Source organism: Hylaeus volcanicus, chromosome 1 (genome assembly GCF_026283585.1).
Source record: "Hylaeus volcanicus isolate JK05 chromosome 1, UHH_iyHylVolc1.0_haploid, whole genome shotgun sequence".
Lineage (NCBI taxonomy): Eukaryota > Metazoa > Arthropoda > Insecta > Hymenoptera > Colletidae > Hylaeus > Hylaeus volcanicus.
The window spans coordinates 14,586,366-14,600,586 of record NC_071976.1 but is presented as its reverse complement, the minus strand read 5'-3'; the positions used below and the strand labels follow the sequence as shown (position 1 = coordinate 14,600,586).

The 14,221-nt window shown below is 32.3% G+C and overlaps 1 protein-coding gene across 2 annotated transcripts in view; it reads right to left on the bottom strand.

Annotated features, from left to right (window-relative positions):
* LOC128881169 (uncharacterized) overlaps window positions 1–14,221 on the bottom strand; it is a 90,074-nt gene that overhangs the window by 39,919 nt on the left and 35,934 nt on the right. For both annotated transcript variants that reach the window (XR_008458007.1, XM_054131954.1), the window contains exons 3-4: window positions 13,547–13,663; window positions 3,758–3,939 (exon numbers count right to left, since the gene is read on the bottom strand). Coding sequence is in view for 1 of the 2 variants with exons in the window: in XM_054131954.1 (XP_053987929.1) it covers window positions 3,758–3,939; window positions 13,547–13,663 (299 nt within the window). In the remaining variant the exon portion in view is untranslated. The remainder of the gene's footprint in view (window positions 1–3,757; window positions 3,940–13,546; window positions 13,664–14,221) is intronic.

The window sequence follows — 14,221 nt, the reverse complement described above, 5'->3', positions numbered from 1 at the left end:
AAAAAAAAAAAAAAAAAAAAAAAAAAAAAATTCTTCATACATTTAAGAGTTATTTGTTAGAACGCTTTTCGTTTGTGCAAAAGTGTAAGAAATCTACCATGGATTATACATGATAATTTTTATTTGAAATTTCTTTTCTCAGCTGTGTATTCACGGATCCCAACAGGCAACCAAAGCTTGGCATACCACCTCTAAAAAAAAAAGAAAAAAGAGAGAAGAAGAGATGGCAGCTATTCGTGTAATGTATCTATTCTAGCCGTGACCATGTGTTTCAACCGGGAGACACTAGAATCTCTATCGGACAAGTCGAGAGCGTTTCGCGCGCAGATTAGTTAACGTCAATGTAAAGCAGGTGACTTGAATTTCCATGCCTGCTCCGTGTGGGCGATTTCTCTTCGTCTTCTCATCTTCACAAGTCGTCGTCGTGAAAGCCGAATAAAATTTCGAATTGTAAATAGCCAGTCGGCGGAGATCTACTTTTATTGCACGTAATTCCCCAGCAAGATCGGCTTCTAAAAGACGATAGTCTAGCTGCCAAAATAAACCCGCGTCTGCCACTTTGTTACCAGACTCACGAAAAAGTGCGCCACGTGGACCGTTTTCGCCCGAATCTCTGCCGTTTGCCTGCTATACATCCAAGAGTTGCGTCATCTAACGCATTATTCGAAATTGTTCGATATAGTCGCTATTGGCGTGAACCAGAACGTTACAAAGAACCATTAAAGTCATTCCATAATTAGTGCATAAATCCTGCATGTTTTTCTGTCAATATTGTTTATCATTAATATGTGGGGGGTTTACTGGCAGCCTACTCAGCCCACTTTCAACCCATTTAAATAAATTTTTTTTGCATTAAACTGAGCGAGCGCAAGATTTTTTTCTTACGGATTTGAAAACCGCATAAATAATACATTATTATGCAATTTTTTCCTTAAATTTCATTTATTTCAAAATAAACTTTTATATACCCATAAACGAAGAGTTTGTAAAATCACGCATCAACCTACTTTATCCTGAACACATATTATGGTAACTATTATAAGGTTTTGTAAGTTCCATTTCTGTCTCGAATTGACATTGACTTTAGTCGTTCGTCAGAGCCTTTACCTTTTGATTCTCTGCTATTATCAATAATACTAAGATCACTAACCAGAAAGAAAATTATTCTTTTTGTGAATTTGATATTATTGTTTTCGTATGCAATATTGCTCTTATATATACTAAGAGTTTCATTTAAAGCAGATTTTGTTCAAAGGGAACACTATATCAGGTAATTTTTTGTAAGTAAAGTAGTGAGGGAGATTTAGAAAACAAATTAATTTTTTTTTAATGGAACTTTATACATCTTTATGCATAGCAGGATAACACTTGTTGAAACCAATTCATCGACTTAAATACGAGATCATTTATTGTAATACAGAGACTTAAGTTAGAGTGTGTAGTCAGTAGATATAACGCATACTTTTCCAAAAGAAATTGTTGTTCAGAATCGTGTCAGCTACCCCCCATTTCCGGTTCTTACAGGAATTCTGAGATACCCTGTATATGTTAACCCTTTGCACTCGAGAGGTGACTCTCAGTCACCACTAGGTTTTCTTTAGGATTAATTTCTTTGGAACTCGAAGTGTCAATAAAATGATTGTCGTTGAGGCAAAGGTAACCTGATTCGCAAATCTCAAATTAAGGATCTCATTTTCGAAGATAATCTAAGCTTACCATTCGTGACAATAGAATGCTAAGAAAGCATCTCGAGTTGCTGACAGATACCAGAAAAAAGACCTCGAGTGCCGAGGGTTAATCTGTAAGTTAAGCGAAGTCGAAGCGTAGAAAGAAAACAGTAGACGTGCGCAGAACGCACAAGATCGTTACAGTGCCACGTGTATTACACTAGTTTACAAAATAAAAAGAAAAAATGTATTCAATGCCACAATTTTTTTCTTATGCATTTTGGCCTACTAAACTCGAAAATCGCAAGAAAAAAATTCTTCTATGAATAGGTTTTATTTATATGAATTTTTGAATTTTTGTTCGATTTTTTTCTGACATACGTTCACGTTTTAGGTCATCTTGAGTTAGAAACGTCCGATTGAGTCGCACAAGACGCCATTTTAAAGATAACCGAATTTCCAACAATTGCTTTTCACATTATTTTCCAGTCAGTTCAATAGTTTAAGTGTTACGAGCCAATATATATGAGAAACTTTGATTCTTTCGGCTAAAATCAAACACGAATATTTTTTCCATCGCTATGCAAAAATAGAAATTGTCAAATTATGTCCCGTGTCTTATTGTTTACGTATAGATTACGCTTTTCCGAAGAAAACAAGCTTTTGTTGAAGAAAATCTGTGGATAAATACTGGAATTAGGAACAATTGACTAAAAGTACAAAAATGTATAGGAAACATTTATTTAATTAATTTCGATTAGAAATAATTTCGGCCTTTGTTTTGTCTTTTGTTATTCGTTGGGTTCGTTTCTCTGATGAGGAACCAAATGTAATCTCTCAACATTCTTTCATCCCAATATACTTGATAGCGCTACTCAATAATTTTTATATCTTGGTGAAACCTTTCGCCGTGTTCGTCACTTACATCGCCAAGATTCTCCGGGAAGAAATCCAAGTAAGAATGTAAAAAATGAATTTTGAGCGACATATTTACGCCTGTTGACATTAAAATTGAAATTAAATGTACAAATTTTTCCATTTTGTCAAATCAAATAGAATAACAATATATATTCCATACGCATTTTTGCATAATTTATCAGCAAATCTTCAACAACTTCCTTACAATTCATACTCTGCCGAGCCAGAAGCCCTAAACTATTGAGCAGCGCTATCAAGTATATTGGGATGAAAGAATGTTGGGAGACTACATTTGGTTCCTCATCAGAGAAACGAACCCAACGAATAACAAAAGACAAAACAAAGGCCGAAATTATTTCTAATCGAAATTAATTAAATAAATGTTTCCTATACAAATAGGAAAAAAATACAAAAACAGAGTAAAATTGGAATTTTTGTACTTTTACTCAATTGTTCCTAATTCCAGTATTTATCCACAGATTTTCTTCAACAAAAGCTTGTTTTCTTCGTAAAAGTGCGATCTATACGTAAACAATAAGACACGAGACATAATTTGACAATTTCTATTTTTGCATAGCGATGGATAAATATTCGTGTTTGATTTTAGCCGAAAGAATCAAAGTTTCTCATATATATTGGCTCGTAACACTTAAATTATTGAACCGATTGGAAAATAATGTGAAAAGCAATTATTGGAAATTCGATTACCTTTAAAATGGCGTCTTGCGCGACTCAAACGGACGTTTCTAACTCAAGATGGCCTAAAATGTGAACGTATGTCAGAAAAAAATCGAACAAAAATTCAAAAATTCATATAAAAAAGACCTATCCATAGAAAAATTTCTTCTTGCGATATTCGAATTTACTAGGCCAATATACAAAAGGGAAAAATTGTGGCATAGAATGTACATTTTGGCTGTAAACTAGTGTTATTAATGTAAAGAAGGAATATATGGAGTTAGAAACGAATATTTAGAACATTTCGGCGTCAGTTTTTCTGTTTTATAAACAAGTTTAATGAAAGTGGATTTTTAATAGCCGACAATTTCCCTATGAAAGCAACCTTATTAACTAACACGGTTTTGTATCTAAGATACACCTACTGTTGGTATCATCGCGTGATTATTCCTTTCAACTAGTAGTCTGACATAAGGATGGATCGATCTACTTACATCGTCGGTCTTTGCTGCGACAGTCGGTTCGATTAGGCTCGTGAAACTCGTCCTGCTGCCGTGTCTGCTGCTCCTCGACAGGCAACCGACGTCGACGATCTCGCCAGCAGCAATTCGGGCGATCCTGTCGTTCTCCAAACACTGCGAGAGCGGTATGCCAAATACCAGGCCACCTGACGAATCTGAAATGCAGACCGAAAGAATTCCTGGGGATGTTCCACGAGCAGACTACTTCTTACGTCATTATACATATAAAAATATACGCCGATCGCGTATATATTTCGGCGAAAATAAACTGAAAGTTCACGAGGGAACCAGGACTGCTTGTGACTCCATCTCACGCATTTTAAGATACAGAATACGATATCGCGTTTGATTTTTCCGTGAAAATTAAACTTGACCTGGAGACTTTGGTAAATTCAGCTAGAAAGTTAGAAAAACTCGACTTCTCCTTAAATAAAACTGATAAGAACGATATAGTGTGCAGAGATGCGTTCATCTCTTCTATTTATATTTCTTTAAGGAGACGAACCACACTAATATTTTTTAGAGATCGATTCCTTTTCCATTTTTCAAATATATACAGGGTGTCCCAAGATGCCTGTATTTAAAATAAAATATTACATACCATACTAAACGGCATTTTGAGACAGGTTTTTGTTTGTTTATGTACTCAATAAAACATAAAGAAAGTTTCAAAACAATTCGTCGCACAATTTTTGTATAAACATTTCTTGAATATACTTCTCTTAAAAGTGGTTTCGCAGGAATCGGTCCCCTTAAATGCAAAAGTAGTACAAAGTGAATGTATTAGTTGAGCTTATTTACCCTTAATTGTATGAAATAATTGACTTACTGTCGCCTAATCATTCGAACACTAACTATAGTTTAATATTAACCGTCTGGTTGATTCACAAGAGAGATTTTAAATTATTCAAATCTTAATTTTATGTGTACGTCGTTTTCTTCGTTCTCCCAAGTTTTTTGTTTCACTTTTATCTGTATATTATTATAACAATATTATTCTTGTCACTTGAATTCAGTTGTCTTTCGTTGTTCAATACCTGAAAAAAACCATCGATGGTCAAAAACCTTAATAATAATAAATTCGCCGATTTACTGATTAGTAATATGTCTGTCAAATTATAACAAGTTTCATCTCTCTATGATAAGGTAAACCGTGAGTTTTTACACGAAGTATTTCAATCAAAGATGGACGAAATTCTCATCCAAATAAAAATGTGTTAATAATAAATGAAAGATAAACAACTTATTACGCGTCACTCGTAAAGTGAAAATTGAAGTTTGAGTTTTAGAATGATGTATTATGGTTGCACAATGACCAAATAAGAAATCAACTGTTCAATCAAATGAATATCTGTCTATCGTTCGAATAAAATTTTGCCCTCTTTTGACTTCATCTTTGCTAATTATTCAACGCTAGTGAATAGGAAATTTTACTACGAACAAAATTAATTAGCGTGTTAATTCGTACGGCAGATCTGCCACTTTCGACGCAAGCCTTCATTTCGTAGCTCCTCAGATCTTTCCGATCAGTTGGCGAGCGAGAGGCCTAATCTGATCTACGAGCCGTCAGCTGCACGCCCATTCGCGTAAACACGGCTTATTCATTCGCATTCACTTTCATGCAATTCCCAGGAAATAGTCACCTAACATTTGTTAACGTCGCTACTGTTAGACGGAGATTTGTCTTCGTGTAAAAACATTGCAAGAAACTAAAAGATAACAAGCATGACCGGCCACTGATGGGAATCGAAACTGAACTTCAACACTTTATAAATGGTCGAAAAGAGCCATTTTAATTTGTTATTCCTACTCAATGTACATTTTACGACACGACTTTTTTCTTTTAAAAAGTGGACATTTTAGACAAAATTAATTGTAACTTCGAACCTAGCGCCGCTAGAAACTAGCGTCTCGGGGGACGCCGACGTTCGATAATATTCCTGCTGGCCATGAATGCTACAGCCGCTTTATTTTCGGTGCCAAAGCCCGCACTGTCCAGCTATGTTCGCGGAGACGTGCTGTGCCACCTTTCGATCCCCAAATTATTACTGCTTAATTGCACCTAGTCGCTTGCCAAACATATACGTTTGTAACAAAATCCTTTCGGGTAGTTTCTCCATACACGTTTACATTTCTGAGAATTTATCTAATCCGAATGCGAAGCTGAAAATAACTAATTAATCAAAAATTGTATCGAGTGGTAGTTATTAATCTTATTCGCTGAACTTCGCTTCGACATAATTCTACATTTTCTCTTTTTGTTTTAACATCTGCAACAAATAAGGCCATTAAATAAGAAAAAACCTACAGTCGAAAAATTTCTAAACATAGACTATGGCTCTATTCTTCGACAGTTTAAATAACGATAAAATGGTTAACATTTCAGCATGTTCAGCCCTCTCAAGTACAATAGTTAGTCTAAAATTAAAAAAAGATTGCAATGCAAAAAAAGTGGTTGTTTAGAAGTACAAATTATCAAATGTTACGAGTCATGTGCTAAAAAAAAATACTTAAATATGTAGAAAATAAACGTTTAATAGTAAAAAATGTATTACGATTGAAGACATACAGTGGGTGTAGAATGTATTCGTACGCCGATCAATTTCCTAAAAAACTTTTGTGAAATTGTAATTTATTAATTTCCTTTTTTATAATCAATGATATACGAAGTTTTGAAAATTTAACATTTGTTCGAATACTTATTGCTTCTGTATTTCTATCGATTTATTATTTTTTCTTGTTAATTTTGCAACTTATATAAATAACTAAATTTTTTTTTACTACATCTATTGTAGAGATTTCCAAGAATATGTAAAATGTCATTGTTTATCAAAAAGATGTTAATAAATTACAATTGAACGTAGTTTTTTTTTTTATTTGACCAGTGTACGAATACTAACTACACTCACTGTACAAGAATGAACCCAACAATCTGCTAACGAATGCAACTAAAAACTTATCATGGTTACGGGAGAAAAGTAATCTGGAGGAAGGAACAATCGTTCCGAATAAATAATGAATGATGCTGCAGGATCACATACCGTTCGACTAGGTAAAGCGTTTACGTTTCGACCTTAACTTTATCGAAAAATGTACAACACCTTCGAGGATAGTAACAACATTTGAGAAAGTAAATATTGATGAAGCGTACCGAATTGCGTGAAACGTAACCGCTATGGGAAGAACGTATTTATCGTTGGAATGCAAACGAGTTGCAGGGAAAATGCGTTCCACTCCGAGGAAGACACGTGTACGTGGCTCACGTGCCATGAACGGTGGTCTAAAAGAGGACGTCATTTAAGTGACGTTCACTCTCATATGATCGAATATGTCAGAGTTTCGCGGGGCTCCGGTTTACGTAGTCGACCAGCTAAAAACCGAAAGGCAATAAACCGTGTCTCTATACTGGTCCGATTATAGACCACAATCTGGGCCATCCAAGCCTCTCCAAACGAGCTCTCTCATCGTGGAACGTCGACCACTTTCGGGAGGCGACAATGGAACCAGAGAACGAGCCTTTTCCTGGAAACCTTGGGACCTACAACGCGACACTTTCCCTATCTACCATTCCCTTTCTTTCTTGTTTCCCTTTTCCACCCTTTAAAATCCTTTCGTTCTCTTTATCGAATATTGTTGAAGAAAACACAGGAATGGTAGTTGTAGAAGAAGACATAGAAATAAAAATTGTAGAAAAGGACACAGAAATGCAGACTGTAAAAGAAAATGCAGAAATGGAAATTGTAAAAGAAAACAGAATCAGAAATACATGAGAAAGAAATTGTAGAGGGTAATACAGAAACAGACGTTGTTGAGAGTAACACAGAAACAAAAACTGTAGAAGAAAACACAGAAGCAGAAATAAATGAAACAAAAATTGTAGAAGAAAACACTGAAATAGAAAATGTATTTCTCTTCCAACCATAACCTAATCAACAAATATATCGTAAAATAATGAGGCGTTTCAAAGATTAAAGGATGAAAAATCTAATTTTGCAATAGTACGTACTTCGTGTTAGTTTATTATTCATTTACATTTTTGGTTAGTCTATGGTTATCTCCCATAATTGTAAGCAAAAATGTTTAAAATTTTGTATCAATTAAATAGTTACATGTTTCTATGCTCTAATGTCTCTAACGAGATATTCGTGGAATTTGTTGTTTTATGTGTAAATTTATTAATAAATAAGGACTTGTTTCAATCGTCTAATTGTAAAAGCTTCTTAGATATTTTCTATATTATTATAGAATACTCCTCAGGACAATAAATGTATAATAAACTGATTTGAATGACTCAATATCGTGGAATTTCATTAAAAATTGTGTAAGCTTATACTATGAGGTTATTCTATTTGCGTAAAATAATTTTTAATGAACTGGTAATTTAAAGTTTCGGTTGTTAGGCAACAATTCGCTCAAACATTAAACATAACTGAACAAGTAATTGTAATTGTAAGTAACTTAGTTCGACGAAGGGCGTTAAATACATATATACAAATAATAATAAAAATAAATAAAAATAATACTCTTCAAAGCATCGCGTTGAATATTACTTGAAAAAATTGAAGAAGTAAACAAAGACAATCCAGCAAACAGACAAACTGAAAGTGGAAAACGAAGATGAGTACAAAAAGGAAGACCCAATGATAAATATAAATTAATTGAAAATGTAAGGTATTCAAGAAAATTATAAGAAAGGAGTATTAATATTTTAAATACTCACAAAAAGCCTTAATATTTCCAAGAGCAAGTGAATTTAACCTTTACATTATTATTTTGATGTCACTGATTATTAAAGGGTATTTTTATAAATTAGATAAAGTTATGCTTATCTTGAAAGCACATGTTTTCCTTTCTTAAATTTCATTTTTGTAGTGTTTATTTCCTCTTTCATTTGATTTTCTTCAACGATCCCCCAAAAGCGATTTAAAGATCGATAAAATATCCGTGTTCGTTATTTCTTGAAACTGAATAAAGAAAATAGTCCGCAAATTTAAAAAGAAATTAATATGTTAAAAACATTACAGTGTTGTTGAAAAATGTACAATAGGTGTAGAAAGTATTCGTACACCGATCAATTGCCAAAAAAACTATGTGAAATTTGTAATTTATTAACTTTTTATTTTATAAACAATGATATTCTACATATTCTTGAAAATCTCTAGAATAGATACAGTACAAAAAGATTAGGTATTTTGTATAAGTGAGAAATCAACAAGAAAAAATAATAAATCGATAGAAATACAGAAGCAATAAGTATTCGTATATGTGTTAAATTTTTAAAATTTCATATAAAAAGAAAACGAAATTTACATTAATTTATAAATAATTAATACTTCGTGGGATTTCCTTTTGATTTTATAATTATTGCAACTCTTCTAGACATTAAATTAACTATCATAAATTGCCGATGCTATTCGGGGTAGGATCTTCTTTCATTCCTTTATTAGAGCATTTTTTAAGTCTTTCTTATTGGAAATTTAATGTTTTCTAATTCCCACGAAGCAATAAACTGATGTCCTTATGTTACAAATTCTACTGTAAATTGCCTGTCATAAGAACCATACGAATACTTATTGCTTCTATATTTCTACCAATTTTTCGTATTTTCTTGTTAATTTCGCAAATTATATAAACTAGTAATTGTTGTTTGAACTATATTCTAGAGATTTCCGAGAATATGTAGAATATCATTAATTATAAAAAAAAGGAGTTAATAAACTACAATTTCACAGAAAAGTATTTTGGGAAATTGATCGATGTACGAATACATTCTACACCCACTGTATGTCCTGTTTATTGCTTAGATGGGTGAGTTTGGAGCCATGGGACACCATGGCAAAGCCACTCCAGATCCTCGATTGAGGTTCGATGTCTCCGTGGCACTTGTACCCGGCGCGAACCGCAAATAAACCTGGTATATGCGGAAATATGCACCTCCACCAAGCACCCCGTGGCTAATTTTAACCAGCAAAATTGTGTCTCATAACAGGCTAGCCAATGCTGTTGGCGCAGCCTGGTACTTGCACATGGACAACCAACCGTTTTTTCCATCGCGGCGGCTTGTTCTCCAGACGACCCAGAAGCTCGAGAATAATTGTTCCTCGGCTGTACAACATGTACCGTAACGAAGTGGCACGTCAACCAAACCACTAAAGATCGTCTATTCCGAGTGGCTTACCGCGTAGAATTTATTTCTCTATGGTCACAATTACAATGTTTCATTATAAAATTGTTTTAAAATAGTAGAAAATAGTTTCTAATTCCAGACACTAATTCTTCTTTGAAATAAAATTCTAAACGAATGATGTGATTCAATGTTTCATTTCTTACAGTAAAATAATTATTTTATGATTAAACTATTGAGTAAAGCATGAGTAAAGTGACTTCGAAATATTTCAAACAATGGGATACGTTAGTTTATATGCTTCCAAAATTGTACTGATTTATTCTGTTGATTACGTTTCAGGTCGATTTTTATACATTTACTTGTTTATTTCAACATTACAATCTATATTTTGATCCCCGGCAGGTACAAATTTCTACATCCAAAATTAAAATATATACAGTGCGTGTAGAATTTATTCGTACCCTGATCAATTTTCTAAAAAACTTTTGTATAAAATTGTAGTTTCTTAACTTCTTTTTTTTATAATCAATGTTATTTTACATATTCTTGGAAATCTCTAAGATAGATATAGTCCAAACAACATTTCCTAGTTAATATAATTTGTGAAATTAACAGAAGAATGCGAAAAGTGGGTAAAAGTATAGAAGCAATAAGTATTTGTACGATTCTTATGACTATACTGCGGATATTTATGTAAAATGAAATCTTCGCGAATGTACCTATAAAAATTTAGGACCTAAATAAGAATTTATTTTATTCTGAAAATATTATATGACCTTTATTTTCAATCTTTTTTATATTCATGCATATTGTTTGCATTTTGTAGATTCCTACACATTCAAATTTTCTATAAATGCATAAAGATCCCCAATCTATTTATAACAAACCATTTACAGTAGAGTTTGTAACGTAAACACATTAGTTTATTGCTCCGTACGAATTAGAAAACATCAAATTTCCAAGAAAGTACTTTTAAAAATGAAGAAGAATTAAAGAGATTTAAAAATTGAAGAAGATCCCACTTCGAATAACTAATAATTTAGTTAATTTAACGCTTAGAAGAGTTGCAATAATGATAAAATCAAAAGGAAATCCCACGAAGGAAATATTATATACTTGTAAATTAATGTAAATTTCTTTTTTTTTAATGGAGTTTTAAAAATTAAACAGTTGTCCGAATACTATTGCTTCAACATTTCTATCGATTAATAGTTTCTTTTTTGTTAATTTCGCAACTTACATAAATAGCTATTTTTTTTTTGTACTCCAACTATTCTAGAGATTTCCGAGAATATGTAGAATGTCATTGTTTATAAAAAATAAGTTAATACATTACCTCTTTAGATAGTTTTTTTGGAAATTGATCGCTGTACGAATACTTTCTACACCCACTGTAGTAAACTTAATATTTGTATATTTCTTTTGGCGGCAATATTGGCGCCTCCCACACTCCAAAAAATACCTCAAACCTACTCAGACAGTATTTCCGACAGTATACATTTATACATTAACCGGATTCAATATTGCCACCTTCACCAAAAATTAACTCAAGTCAGAATCAAAAATTTTAAACTCTGCGCCGCCTCCGAAAACGTTGCATTATATTTAATATGCTGTATTTAATAATTTAATGAAATTCGTCAAGAGCTGGTGAGCAATAATGGAATTTAAATAGAAATTATTTCATACTTTTCAATACATTTTGACATAGTTTTAAGCAATTATATCTAGAGCTAGTAAGTATTCATATAAATTAACTAGAAATTATTTCGTACTTTTTAGTGGAGTTTTAATATTTTTCGAAGTGGGTTATATTTTTTGTTACAAAAATTATTTTATCCAAGTAACTGTTCCTTTCTTAGCCGTACATATTCAGTAGGTATTTCTTTTGTTACAGAAACCTATTGTGCCCTGCAGCATGAAATTGATTACTTCATAGTCATTCTTTACAGTCTTGTTTTGTTCCTATTTACGGAGAAAATTGCATTCAACCTTGAAGGACAATGTCTTTTCTTCGAAGGATAACTGTGACGGAATAATATGTTTCGATGTTTGAAATTCTGGAAAGTATGATAACTTATTTTAAAAATATTTAAAAATTGCAATTGCTTAGTGATAATTATGTAAAAATAAATAAATTACATAAAGAATGGTTTACTAATCGTTTTGTCGTGTGAATTTAAATACACGTGCTCACGTGTACACGATATACATATGACGTAACATCGGGAATCATGCGAATAGGAAATCAATGTGAAATTTATGACAAATGTGTTATAAATTAATAAAATACGTAAAAAAAAATTATTAATAATAAACAACAAATATTTTATTTATTAATTTAACGTGTCTATTATTATGCATAAAGCCCGTGACGTTCCACAGATATTTGTTATTTGAAATAAAAATTCCTTAAAAAAATATTTTTTTGCTTGCGAGCATACGATAATAACCCGTCGCAATAGGAATTTCGCTTTGGTCGTGTGCAAATAGAAATTTTTACTCTCGATTTACGTAATTATCGATCGCGGAATTCAAAATGAGAAAACAGAAGCAGAACAACATCGAGATTTGTCCCAACCATAATATTTGTCTTTCTTGCAGGTTCGACTAGATCAAAATACATACACGCAGCGATGTCGTAAACGTATAAAATGATAGAACACTCCAACCGAACTTCAGCAAACAGAATCGCACCTGAAAATAGCTGAACTAGTTATTCTCCAAACAAATAATCGGCCCATAAATCCACGATCGTTAACCGTGCCGCTTTCCGCACATTAAACTACGCACTTAATTTACCGCATTTAATTATTGATTCTATCGAGTGAATTTTTATTACAGCAGACTGTTTGAAGTTTCAACGAGGAACTCGAAAATCGCATTAACAGTCAATCTTCGAAGGATTTTCTTTTTTTTTTCAATTTTAATTGATCGACTTACAAGAATGAAATAAATTCTCTATTAGTGTATTATACTTTATAAAAGTATAATTCTCAGGTACCTGGAGGAATTTAATTTGAGCAACTCTAATGCCAACTACTCTTAAAGGATAACTAGAAATTATAAAATTAACAAAACAAGTAACACGTAAATTTAGTTTATTTAATGTGTATTCATGATATAGAAACATAGAAAAAAAAAATAAAGTGTATATATTTAGTATGCTTAGTTCAATAGTATACGCAGCAATTATTTCCCTAACAAAGAAAAATATAAACAAACGTTTTAGGCAAAACGTTTAAATGTGTGTAGGTAGTGTTTTCTAAATGTTTTAATGTCTGCTACAAAAATATACAACAAATAATGTAGGATTCAATTTAAAAATTTAAGTATGAACTTTTCGAAATTTTTTCAAGCTATCTCAAGTTCAAATTTAGGAAATAATTGATGTGTATGCTATTAAGCCAGGGATACTATATATTGTACTGGAGTGCAATATATACATTACTGACGAGAATCGAAACACAAGAACAATCAATACATTAATAAAGCTAAATTTAAACCATGCTCATTTTCCTATTATAATTTTATGTTTTGATTTGTCATGATACCAAAGAATATTTACTATTAATTTCAAATGAATAATAATTGTTCGTGAAAATCACTTTTCCAGCAATCCATTTCTCACTTACCCTTTTCCTTGTCGTCTTTTCCTTTGTTATCGAAGAACCCTGTTGTGAGAGCTTTTCTCTTCAATAAAGGCGCTCTTCTCTTGGGCTTCGTGACTACTGCACTGCTACCGAGAGACTCTGGAAACGAGTAAGAAAAAGTCATGCAATCTGGTTATAAACCTTGTTTTGCTCTGATAAGTATACGAAATAATGTACAAGTAATTTGTAAAATTCTTTATTTGAAAATTACGAGTTACAACCGAATGATATTTAATTCATTCAACAATCAATGATTCTACCACTTGATTGCGTCGCCCTAAAATATTACACATAAATCAAATATAAACGTAGCCTAACCTTCTGCCTTACTCTCACTTAAGGAACATGTCAAGCTATTTTTATGTTTTATTTATAGGTAAATAAGAAAAAGGTCCACGCAATCAATAATCGATCGATCAATTTTGTCAGGTTTGTTACTTGTGATTTCCAAACAGAAGTGTGAAAAAAAAGTAAATGTTCTAAATTTTCATGAAATTTATCGAAGTTTTCTTCGTTTGTACTAGTAATTTTAATTTTCGTAGAAAGCTAGTAATTTGAATTCCTTCATTAACCTTTTCGATACGAGCGCCGGATAATCTAGCTATGTGAACTTGGCACCCGACTTTTCAAAAATTAATTTTTTTTTATAGAAAATGA